Source organism: Sugiyamaella lignohabitans, chromosome B, assembly GCF_001640025.1.
Source record: "Sugiyamaella lignohabitans strain CBS 10342 chromosome B, complete sequence".
In the NCBI taxonomy this organism is placed as follows: Eukaryota; Fungi; Ascomycota; class Dipodascomycetes; order Dipodascales; family Trichomonascaceae; genus Sugiyamaella; species Sugiyamaella lignohabitans.
The window spans coordinates 1643348-1664122 of NC_031674.1; the positions used below are offsets into that span (position 1 = coordinate 1643348).

Genomic DNA, 20775 nt, shown 5'->3' on the forward strand with positions numbered 1-20775 from the left:
CGTTGTGCTCACTTCGCGAGCTTTTTACGGGTGGAATGAAGGTTTTGAGATGTCTGCGGGATAAGAGGGATAGAAGAGGGGTTACTTACGTTTCTTCCGATGTATTCTTGACCGTAGTTGAGTGCGTTTCGTCCAACTTCAATGCCGATTTGTGCACTGGGATCGTTGAAGATGTTGGCATATGGAGCTCCTGTGCCGAACGATCCTTGGTTCTGTGGTTGTTGAGGCTGGTACATGTTGCCAGATGGCTGATATTGACCACCTGGGTGATGCTGTGGTGCTTGATGTTGGCCACTCCATCCGCCATGGGATTGTGCTTGTCCTGGAACCGGACCTGGGCCTTGATTGCCTTGGGGAATGTATGGATTGCCACTCATTTCTGCTGGTGGTGGCGACCTGAACGGGGGAATTGGATGCTGTGGTACAGGATGATGTAAAGGCGGTGATAAAGGCATAATCAGGCTCGAGATGGTGGTCGACTCAGTGGCACTTTTTGCTCTTCTCTGGTCAGTATTTTAGTTCTTGCCGTGTATTAAATATTAATTTCCCTTGCAATTGAACTAATAAACCGTGCTCTGCTTCTCTATTGTGAACACTCGTTGGTTTATTTGCTATTTGAATGGGATCAGGGTTCAAAATGAATGATCGAAGCGCTTTACAGTTCGTGCGGATACTGATGCGTGTAATGTTGTCAGTGGTGAAGTCTGATTAGATTTCATCGTAGAGGGTAACCATTCCTCTATAAGAGAATCCACTTATAGTTGTAAAGGAGATCTGCAATTGATCAGCCATGAATATAAAGGTATAAAAATCGTCCCTGACTTCAGAACCATATATCTATAAATATATCCAAACAAATAAATATAAATATGACTTAAAATGACAGTGTAAGAAAAATCCTCGCTATATTGGGATATATCTGGTTAATGTGATATCTCCAGGGTATACAAAGGCCGATATAAATGCCCACCTGATGCAAGTTTAAATTAAACCCTGCATTACATGCAAGGATCTTGCTTGTCTGGAAAGTACATTCAGAACTCGTTAAATCTCTAAAAACTACAGATTATTGGTTGTATTATTTATCTTCAGGCATCTTCTCTCTATACAGAAGACAATTAACTTTATTGGGGAGATTTAGAATAAGATCAGCCGAGATCAAGCCGTGAGTTCGCCTAACATAGCTATTCTGAACTCAGTAGTAGAATATTTCACCAGTACCTTCACTCGATTCAAGCTGGCTCTGGAACCCGAGAGTAAATACTAACTGATCAGACGCGTTTCACTGACCTTCAGCCAAGACTCGTTCAAACAATCGTGTTTTTTTTTTTCATATACGCCATTGACAATGCCACCAAAAGGCTGGAAAAAGTACCCAGACGGGTTTAAACCTGTGAATTCTGCTGGCACCCCCGTAAAAGGTCGCGAAGCATTCTCCATTGAAGTGAGTAAGATCTCTGAGCTACGAACATGTCAGAAGTGACATTCAGCTACCGGAGAGAGCAATTGAGAGATGGAAACTAACGAATTGGAACAGGATTTGCTGCTACCGAAATCAGTCATAGCACGTCTCGCGAAAAACACGCTACCACCAGAGATGCAACTGCCAAAAGACGGACTCACAGCCACGTCGCGAAGCACGACGGTATTTATTAACTACCTCGCCAGTGAAGCCAACTCAGTAGCCCACAACGCCGGCCGAAAAACCATCACAGCGGCGGATGTGTTCCGAGCCCTAGAAAACATTGAACTCGGAGGATTTGTTCCCTCAGTCAAGGACGAGCTCGTCAGTAAGTATACCCTTCCCCCGACGCTCGACTCGAGGGCAGCGAGAGGGAGCCACGAGGCCTGTGATGCTGTCCCAGACCCCGTTGTGCTCACTTCGTGAGCAGAGCTAACCGTGTAGAATATGAGGCTGCTGTTGCCAGGAAGAAGGAGAAGAAGGCCGGTTCTGAAGGCCAAGGGGTCGAAAAGACTGGTGCTGAGGGTGAAGAGGATGAAGATGAGCTCGATAATATAATTTCTGACGAGGAGGAGATTTATGAGTCGGAAATGAGCATGACTGGTCAGCCACGGGGAAGGCCCAAGGGTGTGAAGAAAGCCCGGTTGGACCAGGTGGACGATGATGAGACTGAGGCAGAGCGTGATTCTACTCGGCTGGACGACACTGTTGATGAAGATGAGGGTGAAGATGATGACGAGGACGATGACGAGTCTCAAGCTGGTAAGAACGAGGATGTGTTACCAGCGGATATTGGAGAGGAAGAAGAAAAGGAAGAGCCAGAGGAAAGGCATGTGGTGAGCTCTGTTCCTGAGGAAAGAGAATTGGCTGGTGAAGATGCTCCAGATGTCGTGGTTTTAGATGATGAAGAGGACGAAGAAAAAGATGAGGATGCTCAAGCGAGTAATTTTGATGTAAAATAACAGATTATAGTTTTTTAATATGACGACTTATGCCCCTGTTTGTCTGTTTGTACTCTTTCCGTCAGGCGGAATCGATGTGAGATTACGGGCCAGAAGCTGAAGGAAAAAATATTGACATTTCAACATATATATACATTAGATTTACAGTCTGGTGTGTTCATGAAGGTGATACTGTCAGTCGTCAGGAAGAAAAGAGCTGACACTGGAATTATATATATACTTTATCTATGAGGTCAGCCTGGTACATATGCTAGGTATAATACCATGTGCTCAAGAAAGCGCTGGTTTCTGTTGACAGAAACTGGAACTTGTGCTATCCCCCCAGTCCTCTCCTGCGAAGCAGGAGCTACGGGGTCTGGGGCAGCGCCCCAGCCGCCGGAGGCACATCCTCCTGGCCGCCAGTGCACAGGAGGCCCATACCGGAGAACAAAAATAACGGGTTGAGTTATATACAGACATTAATCTATGCGGACAGCCGAATATATAGTGTGGATGAACACCCAGGTGCACACGAAGCCGATGCTGGCGGTTGTCAGGAACAGCGCTCCACAGAGGATCAGGGTGTAGGTCAGGTAGAGCAGGGTGGCTACTACACCACCGTAGGAGTAGCGGTAAAACAGCAGGACTGCCGAGCTCAGAAACACATAAATACTGATGGAGCCTGCCATGAGAAAGCTCGACCATTGCCAGCGATGGTCGCCTGCTTGTAACATCAGATATACGAAGCCAATGGTTAGCATGACACAGGATACGATCATGAGAACGTAGCTGACAAATAGGAATCCCAGCATGTAGTAGATTCTGTGCAGCCACAGCGAGTTCATTATATATCTCAGCTCGATTGATACTGTTATGAACGGTAATACACCAGCCAGAAGGGTTCGTACTATGGGTCTCAAGTATATCGGCAGGTTTGGAATTGGTTTGAGGGGCTTTTCCGAACTCCTGGCATAGTCGTATGGTTGATATCCACCGAACAGGTTGCCGCCTTTCCTCTTTACAAGAAAACTGCCAACCACAGAACATGGGATCGACACGAAAAACCACAGTCCCACTAGGTTCACAATCACGGGAAATGGCACTGCTCCAGACGAACCCTGGAATATCACAAAAAAGTTCATAATAATAAACCCTCCAAAGATCATGCCGGGGATCAATGTCGGAGTCAGAATAAACAGCAGGGTCCACAAGGTCAGGTTGCTCTTAATGAGAGTGTTGTTTTTCTCGCTCGATGACCTAACATACGAGTCGTCATAGTCTTCACCAGTAAAGAACTTGAAACAGTAGGCCGAGACTGATCCGGCAATAATCGAAGTAAATGCGTAGATGTAGATGGCATTAGTAGCCAATGAGCCTCGCTTCTCGGGCGACATGAGCCCAAAACCGGCAAATACAAGGGTCAAAACAAACAGAAAACAGAGATGGAACCCGTTTCCTACCAGAATACTCAGCACAAGTACATTTTTAGGCGCTCTCAAAGCGCTGTCTTTCAGGAACTTCCAACTGGAATCGTCACCACTACCGCCGCTGATTTCGCTGCTTTGACGAATGTTATAAATATCCTTGCGAATCCGTTTAGAAGCAAAGTGGCCCAAAGCAAAACATATGGCGGCAGTCCAGAACAACGCATTACAAAGACCCAACCATTTGACACTGGAGTTCTGGATATCCACATACTTGTCCCATCTCGACGCCCATTTCACGTTGGATGGCTCCCATCGAACTGTGTAGGTAAATTGGATATCGACCGCACCAGGTGAATGAGGCGGTAACGCAATTTTTGGAGTTCCCACTTTACAAGTTCTCAACTCCTCTTCTGTTGTATAGTTCTTAGAGTAAGGAGCCACATTAGCACCTACTATCCTGTACTGACCCGGTGAATGTTCGTGGTATTGAAATGTGAATCGAAAATGATTATACACATTGACCAAAGGTTGAGCATGAACCGAGTAGAATAAACCCAATGGTACACCACCAGCCAGATTGTTATTGAGAAAGTGTGCTTGAGCATCGTCGTCCTGTTCAAATACAAGTGGCAGGTTGTCAATATTCCAATGGTATCCTAAACCAGTATAAATACTTCTCGTAAGAAAAGCCGCTTCCATATCGTCCCAATGTGAACTACACAGGTGAGCACATTCTACTTTTTCTAGCATTCGAATATCAAATGGAGTATCATAGATTCGATCACCAAACAACAATGATCCCAGGTTGCCTGGCACCTGAGTATATCCACCCTCAGGCTGACAAAATTTAAACGGTTTGGAATAGTAATCATGAGGAAACGCCAGACTGGGTTTACCACGACTATGACTCCATCGAGTTACCGACACTGCGTTTGTATTTAAAGGAACTCTCTCTCCCTTGACATAGTCTCGTGGAGCAGTTCCCGGCAGATTAAAGCAACTGACTGGAACCAACTGCCAGCTCCACCACAGACACAGACATAGCAATCTCACCCAACCTGTCGCGACCATTTCTGTCTGATCACAAAAAATCTCCCAAAAAATCTAGAAAAAATCCCTGTCAGATCTCGAGATCCCGCTGGTCAATCGCCATATAAAAGGGATTTAACTCCACATGTCCAAGATCGGCGTATATAAGCGCGTTCCCAGCTCACAGATCTGACAGTCCTAATCGGCACGATCGCCTGTCCGTCTATGCAGGGCGCTCGGAGAATCTATTTTACATACATACTACGGCCGCGACGGGCATGAAAAGAAAAATCTTATTTAAACTTTAAGGTTTTGGCTGGTCGTGCGACTCTACACATTATTACTGCCGATACTATTGTATTTGTACTCACTTTATGCATTCTCAGTAGTTTATTTGCATATCCAACCTGACACATATCGGTCCTCCTATCAATGAGAGCATGTCTCCGAACGTTATTTCAGCCTCCAAAAAAAGCTTGTTCCCACGCTCTCGCCACTCTCTCGTCTGATCCGGTTGCAGCTCACTCTCTTCTGGAAGTTCGATTGAAAATTTTTTTTCCGTGCTCTATGGCGGGACAGACTGCCTCCGGCGGCCGGGTTCCGCCCGGACCCGTGGCTCCTCTCGCTTCGCTCGAGTCGTTACGTCGGGCGTGATTGGTTTTTTCGGTGAAGGTGCAACTGTTAATTGCTCGTGCTCTGATTATAAATTTAGATTTTATATTTTATATTTTAAAATATTTATACGTAACCGATAATGTTCTTGGGCTGGTAGGGCTCCTCTATGTAGGCGATCTCGTCGTCGGTCAGCTTGAAACTGACAGATGCGACCGCCTCGTCGATACGCTCGAGCTTATTAAATCCGACAATGGGTGCTGCGCCTTTGGAAAGCACCCAAGCAAGTGCCACAATGGCCATCGACACCTGTCGCTTTTTGGCGATCTCCTCCACTCGGTTGATGATGGCCTGATCCGCTTCGGTCTCTCCATGGTTCATTTTAGTGAACATGGGGTCTGTACCCGATCGAAGTGTCGACTTAATAGTATCCAGAGGCCGAGCAAGAACTCCTCGGGCAAGAGGACTCCAAGGAATCAATCCCACTCCTGTATCGTTACAGAATGGGATCATTTCCCTTTCTTCTTCTCTGTACAGTGCCGAATAATAATTCTGCATGGAAATGAACTTTGTCCAGCCATTCTTTTCTGCAATGAACTGCAATTGTGCGAAATCAACTGCCCTCATGCTTGAAGAACCGATGTAGCGAACATCCCCACTCTTGACTATGTCATGTAAGGTTTCCATTATCTCCCTTTTCGGAGTCGACTTATCAAGACGATGAATCTGCAGCACATCAATATAAGTGCCAAGACGTTCGACTGACGCAGCAACTGAGTCAAAAACATGCTTCCGGCTCAGCCCATGGCGGTTAATCCAATTGATCTCGGTATCGGGAATGTTGGGGTCGTCCACCCGTCCGTGCACCTTGGTCAGAATCACCACTGTGGAACGAGGAATGTTGTATTTTTTCAAGAACTTGCCAACAATCAATTCCGAATGACCATGAGAGTAAACATTGGCTGTATCAATAGTTCGAATGCCTGAATCGTACGCCTTCTTCAGCAATTGCAATCCCAATTCCTCGTCGTCCACAATCCAGTCTTTGCCCTTGGCACCCTCGGTCGCAATTGACATTGCGCCAAAAATGATCTTGCTGACCTTGAGGCCCGAATCTCCAAGTCTAAAATGCCATTGTTAGCTCAATCAAAGTCAATCGGACCGACTCAGCCCACCAGCCAAGAAAGCCAAGACCACGCCAGCCAAGCCCCTCTTCCGCCTTCCTCTCTATACGGCTCACCCACCAGGTTGATTGACCGACTGGCTGACAACTGACTACCTACCTCTGAAACTCCATTCTGTTCTGATTCTTCTGTAATGTAATCGCAAAATCGATTTGTTCTCCGAAATTGAGTTTGACTCTGCTGTTAAATACAAACCAGCCTTTCCCCAGACTGCACCGACACCCAGTGGCTTATCTCACACTGCCACTCCCACCCGGACTCCGATCCCCACTCGCAATTCCCCCGATGTCTCACGCAATCCCATGCATCCCACGTGGGGGTCACTACCCCTGAAACCACCCCCACCGGAGATAGCTCTTACCCAAACCAGCAACCTCCTCACCCCCTGAATTATCGACTCGAGCGAAGCGAGAGGAGCCACGGGGTCTGGGGCGGAGCCCCAGCCGCCGGAGGCACATCTCCCAGCCCCGTGCTGCCTCCGGCGGCTGGGGCTCCGCCCCAGACCCCGTTGCTCCTCTCGCTTCGCTCGAGTCGGGGCGTCGGGTATGGGTCAGATGCAAAAAATTCTATTGGAAATAAATACAGATATAAATATACACAGCTGTGAAGGGGCTGGGGGGTGGTGGTGAGGACGGTTTAGCGTGAGGGGACTCGGATTTTGCCGACGAGTGGTTCGAGTGCTTTGGGCAGCCAGTGGGTGGCATCGCCCGTGAAGATCCAGCCGTCGAAGTCTTTGTCGGTCATATCGGGCGGGTCGATGTTGAAAATGGCTACTTTGCCGCCGTTCATGACCACTTGCTCGACATAACCTGCTGCAGGCCAAACGGTGCCTGAAGTGCCGACCACCAGGATTAGGTCCACTTCGTCGCTGGTAATGAAATCGTCGGCTCTTGTCATCACTCGTAGAGGTAGTGGCTCGCCAAACCATACTACTCCAGGCCGTAATAGTCCTACTCGACATAGCGGACATATTGGCAAGTCTGATATGGGGATATGTTTGATGGTATCATGACCATTACCCTCATCACTTGCACCTTCGTCGTTGGCGTTGATGTCATTGTTGCTGTCATTACTGGTTTCACCAGATAACTTCTTGTCGAACTGGTTTATGCTTTCTCGTAGAGCTGGGGTCAGAGGGTCCTGGAAATTTCCCTCTTCTTTATATGTACAAGTGAACGAGGTGCATTGTAGCGTAAACAGGTCGCCATGCAAATGTAAAAGTCCTTCAGGAGGATGTTTGGCTCGCACACTTAGCCCATCCACATTCTGTGTCAATGTCAAAAATTTGTTTGGACCCTGTCTCCTTGCGAGCTCCGCCAGGGCATAGTGTCCTGCGTTGGGTTTGGCTTTCAATGCTGCTCTTCGCCTGTAACTGTAAAACTGCCAAACCAGCGATGGATCCGCTTCAAACGCCTCTGGAGTCGCTAACTCTGTAGCATCATACCCATTCCACAGACCTCCCGACCCGCGAAACGTCGGCAGCCCTGAACTGGCTGATAGCCCTGCTCCCACTACAAACCGCCGTTAGAAACCGTCCATCACCAATCCACTCTCCCAATCAAAACCACTGCCACATCCGCATACATACCCAGAGCCAGGATCCGCCGCGACGAACACAGATACTGCTGAAACGACGCCAGATCTGTCGACATGCTCTCTGACGGTTATCAAGATATCCGTCGCAATCTCGTGAAGCAGCAACTTTTCCGACTGCACAGCCGCACCAGGGTCCGGGGTCGGCCTCCGGCGGCTGGGGCTTCGCCCCAGACCCCGTAGCTCCCGCTTCGCGGGAGTTGCTCGGGTAGTCCCTTGAGATTTTGGGTTCACGGTCTGCTAACTTCTGGACCCGGAGGCGCAACTCCCGCGAAGCGGGAGCTACGGGGTCTGGGGCGAAGCCCCAGCCGCCGGAGGCACGACCCCTCTCAATACGTTAATGGCATGAGATTAGACTATTTACAGAGGTGCTAGAAGTGCTCTCGCTCCTTCTCGACGTTTTGGATGGCTCGGACGCCCCATTCGCCGAGGACGCCAACGACTGATACCCGCCAGCCGCGGAAGAGTGTGTCGACGGGTTCTCGGCCGATGATGATATTCCAGAATGAGCCTGTGACGCCAGGGTATTGGGCAGGCTGGACTATCAGCTGTTTGGGTTTCAGACCCAGTGAGTCTACTTGTGACCGACGGGTCAATGTTTCGAGTGGTAAACGTACGGATAGTTCCATGATGGATGATACGAGTGACATGGCACTGTATAATGATGGCGAACTGAACATGTCGATGCCGAACTTGGTATAGAGAAGATATGGGGTTGACAGGTGGATTACAGATGTCAGACCGGATTGAAGGATGGTCGGAATCAGAACCAGCCATGGACTGGTGTATGATTTCAAGCTGATGATTGATGCTCGGAATGATCGTGGTCCTGTTGAAAAAGTGCTCACGGCAAAGCGAGTGCGAATAGTATCAATTGGAGATAGGATCACTGAAGTCAGGACGGCCGCAGTGACGGCTGTTCCTAGTGACAGAAGCGGGTTGGGTGAATGTAGAACCTCGACAAATTGAGGGTCGGGAATGCCCGATATCGACGATAAGAATCCGGACAGCCATGCCTCAACCATAGATGTCAGTGCATCAAAAATAAATGTCGTTTGCAGTCCTCGCCATAAGCCTTTGACTCCGTCTTTCTCATTTAATGCCGACATGATGTCGAAGATCCGGATTGTAGACGGTCGAATCACTTCAGTATATGCTTTTGAATTGGGTTTTATGCGAGGTGGTGACGACGAGGTTCCAGGTCGAGCTCCTGATGGAATGCCGTCGCCATCCGGTGATTCTTGTGTTGCTGCTCGTTTCTCTTGTTTGATCTTCTTCCGCATCTCCTGAAGTCGGTAGTCGCCCGACACCGCCGTGAAATAGTTTATCTCATCATCCTCATCTTCATCTTCGTCGTCATCTTCTTCTTCGTCATCTGAACAGTTTCTATTGCCTGATGACGTCTGGTCGTCTCCATTACTATTATTCAAGCCATCTCTGGATTTTGCCCCTGAGCTTCTACTCTGCTGGACATCGGTCCAGTCGCCAACCTGAAGTAACAGTCTACTGATCTCAAAAGGCTGCGACACCAAAGTTTTAGCATATAATCTTGTCAACGACATAGCTATAGCATTCAAACCATCGCCAGCATCCAAATACACAAAACCGCCGCTTCCACTGGCGCTGCTGCTACTGCTGCCAGGACTAGGCGCCGAAACCGCGGTATGTGCTCCCTGATTTGAAAGTGAGTCTCTCACGGTTGTCCCGTGAACTATCGTCAGCCCATTATGGCCCTTGACTGGAGATCTGAACGTCTCGGGATCGTAATATGGCCGCAAACTGCTGCTTCCATTCGACATTTTGCCCGCTGCTCTGATGCTCTAATCGCTGCTGCAGCTAAATATATTTATTACTTCTCATACTAATCTCAACCGGTAACGTGATATCCCCTAACATCAATTATCATAGCGGACTGCCTCCGGCAGCTGGGGCTCTGCCCCAGACCCCGTGGCTCCTGCTTCGCAGGAGATTTCGAGGTGATAATGATCGAGTTAGACAGTAGTGAGAAGACTGGTAATTTCTGGTGGTATGTTTCTTGTATGGAGGAAGCATCTCTCAGTATATATCATAATGCACCTATAGTGTTGCCATGGCGATGCTGATGCAAATGTTTATTAGTATCCGAAAAAGGAAAATCAACGCATCTTGAGCAGATCTGTCACGCTTCACCAACAGACTCCACTCAACCCAACTTAAACCATACATCACATATCCATCTGCTTTCTGATCTGAAGCTGAGTGTGGACCTGTCTCGTATCCGACCCCTCTTTTGCTGGTTTCCATACCCACAAATTATAAATCGCAACTGCTACTACCGCAACATTGTCTTTGATATCTTTAATTTGCCCTCCTCTGGCTCCTGCGACTAGTATTGGTATTGGCTTGGGAATTAATCGTACTCAATCAATTGTGTTTCCCATGGGTGGACTCAAACATACTGAATCTACTTTGAATCTTCAAGAGCGAAAGATTCCTTTGTAAGTTTTACCATTGATGCGAATGCCATTGATGCGAATGCCAATGCCAATGACAATTGAAACTAACACAGTTTAGCTGGGACTCATCTGATCCCAATAGAAACCCTTCGCCAATGCCCATGTATCCTGATTCTCCTAATCTCAACCATACACCTAATGGAAGTCCAACCAAGTTTTCAACTGCCGCCAGTGCTTTTGGTGCCAGTCCGATAAGGCAGCAGCCGTTTGGATCAAGACTAGGTTCCGCCTCTCACCATGATGAGAAGCTTAATGAACTTTTAGATTTGACTAAACAAATTCACAAGGAGAATGAAGCGGTCAAGGATTCGGTGCAGGAAGCTCTAGTTGAGTTTGGTGGGCTGGCCTACCGATCTAGGGACAATGGTTCCGCCCTGTCCCAATTGCAGGAACGTGCTAAACGTACCGAAGAGTCTACAATGAGCGTAAAGTCAACACTTGAAGATGGAATGTTCAGATTGACCTCTTCGATGGAAAATCAACAGGAAATGCAGAATGCTTTATCTGTCATAGTCGATTCACTTTTACAATCTTCTAGAGATGTGAATAGCTCTCTTGAAAGGAACGAAACTTACTTGAAGGAATTGTCAAAAGTGCGTGCTTCTACCAACGAATCATCATCTCGTGTTCTTGTGGATAATGCTAATTCTCAGCATAATGAACTGGTTGGAATGATTGGGATATTACAAAAAGAAATGAGCAAGACATCCAAGGACACCACCAAACTGCTATACCAGGCAGAAGAGCATTCTAAACAACTAGTTACTGCCGCTAGCCAAGCTGTGGCCACTGCAGCAGAGTCTGCCAAAAATTCGAAAACTGATATGAAGCAGCTTGAAAAAACTCTTCAAAAGTCTATGGAAATCCAAGATGTCCTCAAAACTCTTGACACAAATGTGCAAAGAATTGTGGGCACCCTGCCAAACCTGATGCATCAGGAGAGTATTGAAAACAAAATAGACAATGTTGAAACAACAGTCAAGACACAGCATATCGATCTAATAAATAGTGTGAAGCAGCTTCTTGGTGAACATTACCAAAAGGCTACTGAGTCTGTTCCAAAGAAGAGTGTACAGGATGACAAGTTACTTCAGGAGATAGAGCAGCATCATACCTCTTTATCAAAAGATATCGGTTCTCAACTTGTCAAACAGCATGATTCAACGAGAGAAATTGTTGATAACAGTCTACAATCATTTTCAAATACCACCGCCAAATTGCTATCCCAGTACCAATCTCTACTTTCCAAGTTACAAGAGTCGCATGTTGAAACTGCAAACAAATCAGTTCAATCCATCGACAAAGGTTTGTCCGAAAAATTTACTGCCCATCGAGAGTTACAGGAACAGATTCTAGAAAACAGCATGTCAATAATTGGTAAATTGGATTCTGCAAAAGACATGGTGGGAGAGTTGAAGGATGAGCACAAATCTCTACGTCAAGAACTCGCCAGCCAACAAGAGTCTCTGGGCAGCAAATCTTATGAAAAAGATCTTGCAAAGCAGACCTCAGTATTAAATCAAATCCTTGACAACGAAAAACTTCTGTTAGCTCAAATGGAAGACCTCAAGCTCTCAGATACCAACAAAGAAAACAGTCAAGAGGAGACCGCCAGAAATCTGCAGCAAACTTTGGAGAAAATGGCGAGTGCAAGAAGTGATTCTTTGAAGGAACTTCAAACTAAATTAGATTTAGTGCAATCTCAAAACTCTGGAGCTCATAACACTACAAGGTCGGCTATTGTGTCAAGTCTTACAGAGAAGCATTCTGCTATTGAACAAACTATCAAGGCTCACATTGATCAAGCCAACTCTACCCACGATACCAATTACACCAAGCTAACCTCGCTACTGTCAGAGACTGCCAAGAGTAATGAGCTAGCAGACCAACTGGCTGGAAACAAGGAAACCATCCAGGCATCTCTGGCAAAGATTGCAAAGGAGCTTAAGCTATCTATGGAAAAATCAGACGTCAAGCTTCAGGAAAAAATGGTGGAGTTGGACAGCAACGTGCGCAATCTCCAAGATCAGTCCCAAGGCGAAATAAAATTTCATTCTGATATCACGGCAAAGCTGAGTAGCATTGGTGCGGATGTACAATCCCTGGTTGATTTTCAATATGGTGAGGATATGAAAATATTACGAAACAATATAGCCGCTTTGGTGACTTCTGGTCAAAAATCGGAACAGGATTCTCAGAATCAACTCAAAGAAGCTTATAACGAAATCGCACAATTGAGATCTGAGCTGTCATTGTTTAAATATCACGACAAGTCTATCACTGAACAAGAATCTATTCGTGATGGTTTAACAAAGGAGATAGAAAGCTTGCGTTTAGAGAAGTTGAATTTGTCTAAACAGATTGAACGACTTAATGCAGATGTTGATGGCAAAGTTAATCAACTCTCTATCTTGGATGATAGAGTTCGCTCGTTTGAGCAAAGACTTCAGAGCACCATTCTTGAACGATCTAAAGGCATACTTGGTTCTACAGCACTTGCAATTATTAATAATGACTCGACCAGTATCTCGAATTCGGTTAAGAATTCTCCAAGTAAGCGCAAGCTATCTCTGGCTCCCGATCATGACCAGTTTGATGAGAATGTGGTACACCTACCTGCTTCTATCTCGCCAAATAAAGAGAACGAGCAGCTAAACGTTCCAAAGCGTTCGAGCCCTTTTGTGAAAGGTCGCAGTGTTAGTCTATTTGTAGATCATTAACCATTTGTTGTATTTATTAGGAATTTATGTTTAAATATTAGCTCGTTCTGCCTTTGAGGTAGATTTTCCTTGGTGCTTTAACAAATTGTCTGGAGGGTATTTGTTGCAGTTAAACCTATTAGATGTATTATTCTAGCACTTTGTATACATCCAAGAAGTCTAGGTTCTTGGAATCCCTCATTTCATATAATGAATTGTCAGCTTTGGTGAAAATTACTAGCCGAACACAATCAGCTGGAGGCGCTACTTCGAGATATTAGTCGAGATGTTCATCCTGGACACTTCATTGAGTGATCCAGCTCATACTGTTGCCAGGAATTACTGATATCAAGTGTGAGTTTTAACGGTGTTACCCGGTTTTGAATTTATTCTGGCTTCCCAATTAGGAAGAATTCTACCTTCGATCACTGACATTTGCCCTCTACGAACCAAAAGAGCACAGGTTTCCGGACAGCTACAAGTTGAACATGATCAGCTGGAGAGACCCTACTTCGAGATATTAGTCGAGATGTTCATCTTGGACACTTTATTGATTGATCCAACTCATTCTGTAGCCGGGAATCACTGATATCAAAAGTGTGAGTTTTACCAGTGTTACCCGGTAGTTGTCCTGATTCTGGCTTCCCCAATTAGGACGAATTCTATCCTCAATCAACTAATTTGCCCTCTAAGTATTGGTATTTCCAGCTGCCAGGGAGCCCGTGACGCTCCCCAGTTCACGCATTAATATTAGCATTTCCAGCTGGCAGTATGGATCCAGGACGAATATCCAGACTACTATCTCCAGCCGATCATGCAGAGGATCTGGCATGTATGTAGATGACTCGACAGCGCTTGCCCGACTAATATCTGATCGTGCAGAGGATCTAGCATGGATGTAAATGACTCGAAATGGGCTTGCCCGACTAATATCTCCAGATGTCGAATTCAATCAGTATTTCCTTTGGTATCAGACTCTCGATATTTCTTAACAATCGCCGAATTCCTTTGAGCAAGGAAAATTAAAATAAAATTTGAATAAAAAATATAAAAAAAACCTAAATTGTAAAATTGAGGGGTTACCCGGAGTATAAATCAGTAGTCGCTATCTTAAGCCTGCAAATCAAGTATTAATAGAGTGGTCATCCCGGCTATATATAAATAATGCGATATAGAATTGTCTGAATTATATAGTATAGATAATTAAAAATGATTTAGTGATTTATTCTGCTCAGCTCTCGATCTCTGTCATTTGCCCTCTATGGACCAAAGAGCCCAAGCAATATCTAAAGAATTGAGACAACAGCCGCTCTTCCCTAAGTTATTGAGACGATATCTCGAACGAGAATCATCACATGGATGCGAGAAATACAATTAAATTAACCTGAAAGGCTGCTTATATTAATCTTAGAATATATTGCACGAACCAACACCTCATCGCATATGTCAATATTGTGATGCATATATCAATAGGGTAATGCATAAGCATGTAAACATGGCAACGTTGGATATTGGCATTCTCATATGCTAAAACAGTGGCGTACCTGGAAATAATAGCTGGATTCTTTCAAGGCATGGATTTATAGAGCGTCCAATGATGCTAATCTCGAGTTTAGGATGCCACTGGAATTATCCGTTGAGAGAACTTGACTTAGTGGAGATAAGGGGATAGTTAGTGGATTGCGTAGTGACTATGGCGATGGAAATTTGACAACGTCGACGAATTAGTTTGCGAGTGAAATGATTTGGCAAGTCCGTTGTTTTTTTCGAGATTGTGTACCTAATCCTTTAACTTGAAGAAAACAGCCACTATCAGTCTTGTTTACTTTGACCGACTGCTAACATCTATCATGCCTGTGACAACAATATGATAACCCACATTTATGTCATAGGGTTGTATTATTTTATACAAGTTAAAAATAGTTACGCCAGTAGATTCTGTCAAGAGCTAATTGTTTAGCAGAAACAGATGGTGATAGTTCTAGCTGGTCAAGGTCATCAACAAACTCGCGGTATCGAGAGCGGTTGAGAATTTGTCTTGACAGATCCCGAAGCAGATGTGTTTCACAAAGTAACAAACCAACACCCAAGGGAGAAAGATCACACTTGCTGTCAGCTTTCTTTGCCGCCTTACGAAGAATCCGTTTGACATTGTACAAGGAAGAATAGATCTCACCTTTAATGTTGTGAGCACCTTTAACTCTACGCTGTGTATTCCCTTCAAGTGTGCTATTGACAACAGCACGGACGGCCCACCAAGAAACAGCTATGGCTGGTAGTGCTGCTACTAGTCCAAAGACCAGTTGCTGGGACTGTAGAAGTTTGTCAATGCCACTAACTGCAACTTCGACATCAACTTTGGCTTTCTGGACTTGAATTAATAACGACCGAATCAACTCGCCATTGACAATTGATCGAATAGGTGTCTGGATTTGCTTTTCGTAATTTACAAGAACATCAGTGAGATCTCCTTGTACTACCTTTGTTTGTAAGATGTCTGGGGAAATGGACTTGTCAGTCTTAGTAACAAGGTCAATAACCATCCGTTCTAAAGATTGGATGTCCGATTCAAGAGACTTTTTGCTGATAAGTGACAGTTGCTCGTTTTCATCATACCGAATAGTCTCATAGATTTGGTACAATGGTTTAACCAGTCTATTCTGCCAGAATGCCACAAGAGTCTCCCATAGCTGGGTCTTGGCCCAGTCTGTAATGGCCTGCCAATTTCCCAACACTTTATAAGCACCAGCCAGTGCCAATGTAGCCATGGGCCAATACCTAATATAAAAACTTGGAGTTCCATGCTTGCGGATGGTAGTTGAATACCGGTCCTTATCAGCAGGCAGCATATTGATGACGGTGATGATTCGTTGGGCATAACTGGCAGGAGTAACCGTAGCATTGTGGTTAGTGCTGTTGATATCACCTTCTTCGTTTACAATCTCTCTATAGATAGTGTCGATGCATCCACAAGTATGTCGTTCAATCAGCTTTGCTTCAAACTCAGCGACATTTGTAGCATCCATTTTAGCGTCCTCTTCATCGTTCCAACACTGAGACACCACTACACCCAGTCTTCTAGCAGCACTGTCACGAGCAGCAATTAACTCTCTCCTGTTTTGTTTGATCTTTCTTCGTAGAGACACATAGGCTGGATTGGCCATATATACCAGCTCGGTAATTGAAGTAGGCTGGATTTTTTTAAATGGAATCGAGCTCAGGCTGAAATGAATTGCGCTTAAAACATTGGTTCCAAGGTGTGTTTTACGGTCAGAATGACCAGAATGGCCTGAACCTGTGTCACTGCCTTGACCAGTCTGGCTGGTTGTGCGAGCACCAGCACGAGCATGAGCATAGGCACTCGTGTGTTTATTTAGTGCTTCTTTCCAATTGTGTTCTCCACGAATAAACTTAGAGCCCTGGGAATACAACCACCATGGCAGAACCTGGACTCCATGGACAGCCAGACCCATTGGTCCCGAGTCAAGCAAATCGTCCCAATAGAGGATTCCACTTGTAATTGGCAGGGTCTGGGCCAGCAAATGGTTCACCACATGGCCATACACCGACAGAGCAGCCCATCCAAGAGTATGCCATGCCTCGCTATCCTCGACCCCATCACCCGCACCAGCATCAACTAAACCAGCAGCACCTGAACCGGCAGCACCAACCGCACCTGAATCAGCCGAACCTTTTGGCAAACTCTCAGTAAATTGACTTAAAGTCTGCTTGACAACTGACAATGGCACGTAATTGCCGTCTTCAAACGTCAGCAACAGCGACGAAGACGAAGCTGCCGGAGCTCTCTTCCCCTGGTCAGAACTGCCAGTTGCTGCAGTCGAAAGAACACTATCATCGTCCACTGACCCTCCCTTCCTCTCTAAAACCTTCCTAAACCTGTCAACTCTGTGATTAGCCATTTTGAGACGGCCAATTGATCACTCAAACCCGGACTTTCTTACACCTCTCACACTTTCTTTCGCTCTCACTCTCAATCACTGATCTCAAATTAAACTTTCTGGTCGAACACTGCCTGCAGCAGCAATTGATTTCAGATCATCGGGGCTAGGGCTCGAGGCGACCAGGGAGTTCTCAGGGGGAGTGGTCTGATGCCTCCGGCGGCTGGGGCGCTGCCCCAGACCCCGTTGTGCTCGCTTCGCGAGCCAGCGTGGGGACTGGTGGTGAATTAGGAGCCTGTCGGGACAGTGATTTTGTTAATAGACCAGGTTGAAATTTGGGTTTAACCAGAGACCAGATGGACTCGCCAGAGTAGCGGCAGGACAGACTTGAGCCACACTTGCTACCGCAATTAACTCGCAATTTCCAGTCGTATCCACACGAGCTCCTCTAGCGAACCGTACAACCTCACACACGGCATTCACAACAAAACTCACTAACCCGGTCAATTGAGCTGTACGAATAAACTAAACTAACCACCAAACCCCAGGCCCGCCGACGCCACGACCGAAGCGAACTACGGGTCTGGGCGGAGCCCAGTCGCCGGAGGCAAACCCGAACCGATACGACCCGGGATCCGGGACCGAAGCAGGGTCTCAGGATCCCTGCATGGAGGAAAGGGCCGAGGACACTGGTATCGGCAGCGACGACGCAGGAAGCAATTAATAGTTGCGGGTACATGATGCACAATTTAATTAGTTTTTTGCGGTTTTGGGGTATTTTTCGTACCAGGTACTCACGAGGTCGTGGGAGTCATGAGGTGAGACTAGCGTTGCGTAATAATGGTGCAATTACATCATCCATGCAGCAGCAATGCAGGGTACAGTCGCCAATCCGATGGTGACCCCGAGCACCTGCCAGCGGCGGCGGCATTTACGCCAACCGGCTCGACCGATGCTCTCAGCAGACGAGCCCAAGTACGACTGGGCCCTCACACCGCCATCCCCTATCAATCGCCTTCCAAACCCCCCAAACCCCCCAAACCCCCCAATCAAAACCTCCAAACACCCCAGTCAAACCCACTGACCCACCCACTGCCAACCGACCCAGAAAAAACACCCCACCCCAAGGAATCGCACCAGCAGGGCCCCCGACGCCCCGACTCGAGCGCAGCGAGAGGAGCAGCGGGGTCTGGGGCGGAGCCCCAGCCGCCGGAGGCAGACTCCCCTCCCCACCCAGGCCCATCCCCGTAGCAGGCCGGCTGCGGGTGGACCAAACCAGGCAGAACGGGCTTGGCCAGCAGTGGCCAGAGGGTGCTCCCCAGAGAGGCAGGGAGAAAACAAAGAAGAAAGGCCCGAAGCCATCGTACAATGAGACACACAGTATGCAATGCGGTGTGATGTAGCGCGCTGCACACAGCAGCCAGCATCTGAGGTCGGTACCTGAGAATTGCTTTTGATTTTCCTGTTTGTCCTTGTCAGCATGCTGCACACTATTTGGGGCTAGAGAAAAACAAACACAAGCAAGCACCTGCCCAACCCGGCAACCCATCGGACACTCCTCCAGATACCGCAAAGCACGGAACTGTCGGGTTGCTGGCCTGGGGAATGGGGATGGGGGCCTGCCTCCGGCGGCTGGGGCGCTGCCCCAGACCCCGTTGTGCTCGCTTCGCGAGCGGTTTGGGCCGGGGGTTAGTTTGGGGGTCTGCCTGTCAGCGACTTCACCGGGCCTGGGAGGGGGGGAGGGGGGCAAACAGAACCGAGTCAGGTCTCTATCGCAAGGCCTGGCCCCTACCACTAGCTCGCGAAGCGGGCAAAACGGGGTCTGGGGCGCCCAGAGGAAGGACCACCAGCCAGCAGCCGGGTTGACCGGGGTCTGGATTGCGGTTGCGCTTGCGCTTGCGGTTTGCGATTTCATACGGGCCTGCCTCCGGCGGCTGGGGCTCCGCCCCAGACCCCGCAGCTCCTCTCGCTGCGCTCGAGTCGTTGCTTCAGGCTGACCAAGAATAATCTCCTGCGAAGCAGGAGCAACCAGGGTCTGGGGCGGAGCCCCAGCTGCCGGAGGCACACCCCAGCCCAAGCGGACGCAGCTGGCCCGGGGCCCGACCCGCTTACTTCAGCTCGAGCTGCCTGTACTAGCCATTACTAATAAGCTTTGCATTTGTTACCCTGTAGAACGGACCGAGTGAGCGTCAGCAAGGCTGTCATGGATGTGCTTGACCACTGCCTGTTTGGGTTAAACTATATTTCTCTTTTGTTTTGCCTTTTTTGCGTCTTTATTGCTTTTTATGTTGTTAGTATTATCATTTTTTATATAAAAGAGCAAGTGCCTCGTCAATTGTATTAGAAAAAAAAAAAGTTCCCCAACTTAATATCTGTTATTTGGTTTTAGTGTTAGGAAATCAAGCTACAAAAACATTTTTATTTGTTCTTGTAATTGTATCTGCAACTGTGTGATTTTATTTCCGTGATTGCCTGACTTTGTGCTTTTGTGTTTGTCATTGTCTGTTGTCTTGCGATAATATAATTATTTATTTATCTGTTTAGACACTTAACAATCAATCAATCAATTCACCAATCGAAGAATCGTAACTTATTCTACTTTTTCAAGTGTTAATAATTAGAAATCTACTGGTAACTTCAGGTTTGAACCGTATATAAAATGGCTGCTTTCATCGACCCCATTCTCCGTGGTTCTCTTTTCGTGTACTTGGCCATCTTGCTTGGTTTGATTGGTTCGCTTATTGCTGATCAAAGCCACGTCAACCCTCAAGTCAATTTCGGTATTTTCGCTACTGTATTTGGTCTTGTATTTGGTGTGTTCTACGGCCTGGGAGCTGCCTTTGTCGAGTTCTTGGCTTTCCCCATTGTCATTGCCATCTTTGACTTCCTCAACTTTGTGTTCCTTTTCGCAGCTGCCACTGCTATTGCCACTGCTCTCAGAGTCCACTCTTGTAACAACAAGTCGTATGTCGACCACAACACTGTGGCCCAGGGTTCTTCTGGCAGATGTCGTCGTGCTCAAGCCTCTGTTGCTTTCTTGTACTTCTCTGCTTTCACCATCTTGGGTCTTTTCATCTACTCGACCATCAGTGTGTTCAGCCAGGGTGCTTTCAGCCTCCCTACTAGCCGTCGTTCGGCCGCTCCTCGTACTGGTATCCCTACCATGTCTCAGGTTTAAGTTGGCCAAACCCGACTCTGCTAGTCAATTGAGGACCCCATTTCAACACCCACAAACCTATTTCCTGGTCTCTCTATAACAACAAATCCCTCCAAATCCAACACCAAATCCCTGATAAATTACAGTAGTATAAACCAACACCCCACTCCCACCAATTCGACCACTGAAACCTATATCTTCATATTTTCACATTCTCATACCGACGCCCCAACTCACCACTTTCTTCAACTATACGCTTTCTCTAATTTCAACCTAG

The 20775-nt window shown here is 46.9% G+C and overlaps 6 protein-coding genes across 6 annotated transcripts; 1 reads left to right on the forward strand and 5 right to left on the reverse strand.

The window, feature by feature from the left end:
• Positions 1-8: 8 nt before the first annotated feature.
• Positions 9-455, reverse strand: AWJ20_2530 (uncharacterized protein; the record flags this gene model as incomplete). Its single annotated transcript, XM_018879480.1, has 1 exon — positions 9-455. The coding sequence occupies one exon, from the start codon at positions 453-455 to the stop codon at positions 9-11; it is 447 nt and encodes a 148-aa protein (XP_018737392.1).
• Positions 456-2882: 2427 nt separating this feature from the next.
• EMP70 (Emp70p) lies at positions 2883-4901 on the reverse strand (the record flags this gene model as incomplete). The annotated part of the gene is made up of 1 exon (XM_018879481.1): positions 2883-4901. The coding sequence occupies one exon, from the start codon at positions 4899-4901 to the stop codon at positions 2883-2885; it is 2019 nt and encodes a 672-aa protein (XP_018737393.1).
• Positions 4902-5597: 696 nt separating this feature from the next.
• AWJ20_2532 (aldo-keto reductase superfamily protein) lies at positions 5598-6548 on the reverse strand (the record flags this gene model as incomplete). The annotated part of the gene is made up of 1 exon (XM_018879482.1): positions 5598-6548. The coding sequence occupies one exon, from the start codon at positions 6546-6548 to the stop codon at positions 5598-5600; it is 951 nt and encodes a 316-aa protein (XP_018737394.1).
• Positions 6549-7291: 743 nt separating this feature from the next.
• UGO1 (Ugo1p) lies at positions 7292-10047 on the reverse strand (the record flags this gene model as incomplete). Its single annotated transcript, XM_018879483.1, has 2 exons — positions 7292-8112; positions 8862-10047. The coding sequence occupies 2 exons, from the start codon at positions 10045-10047 to the stop codon at positions 7292-7294; spliced, it is 2007 nt and encodes a 668-aa protein (XP_018737395.1).
• Positions 10048-15355: 5308 nt separating this feature from the next.
• Positions 15356-17362, reverse strand: NCA2 (Nca2p; the record flags this gene model as incomplete). Its single annotated transcript, XM_018879484.1, has 1 exon — positions 15356-17362. One exon carries the CDS (start codon positions 17360-17362, stop codon positions 15356-15358), a length of 2007 nt encoding a protein of 668 aa, XP_018737396.1.
• A 2638-nt stretch (positions 17363-20000) lies between these two features.
• Positions 20001-20519, forward strand: NCE102 (Nce102p; the record flags this gene model as incomplete). The annotated part of the gene is made up of 1 exon (XM_018879485.1): positions 20001-20519. One exon carries the CDS (start codon positions 20001-20003, stop codon positions 20517-20519), a length of 519 nt encoding a protein of 172 aa, XP_018737397.1.
• Positions 20520-20775: the final 256 nt, after the last annotated feature.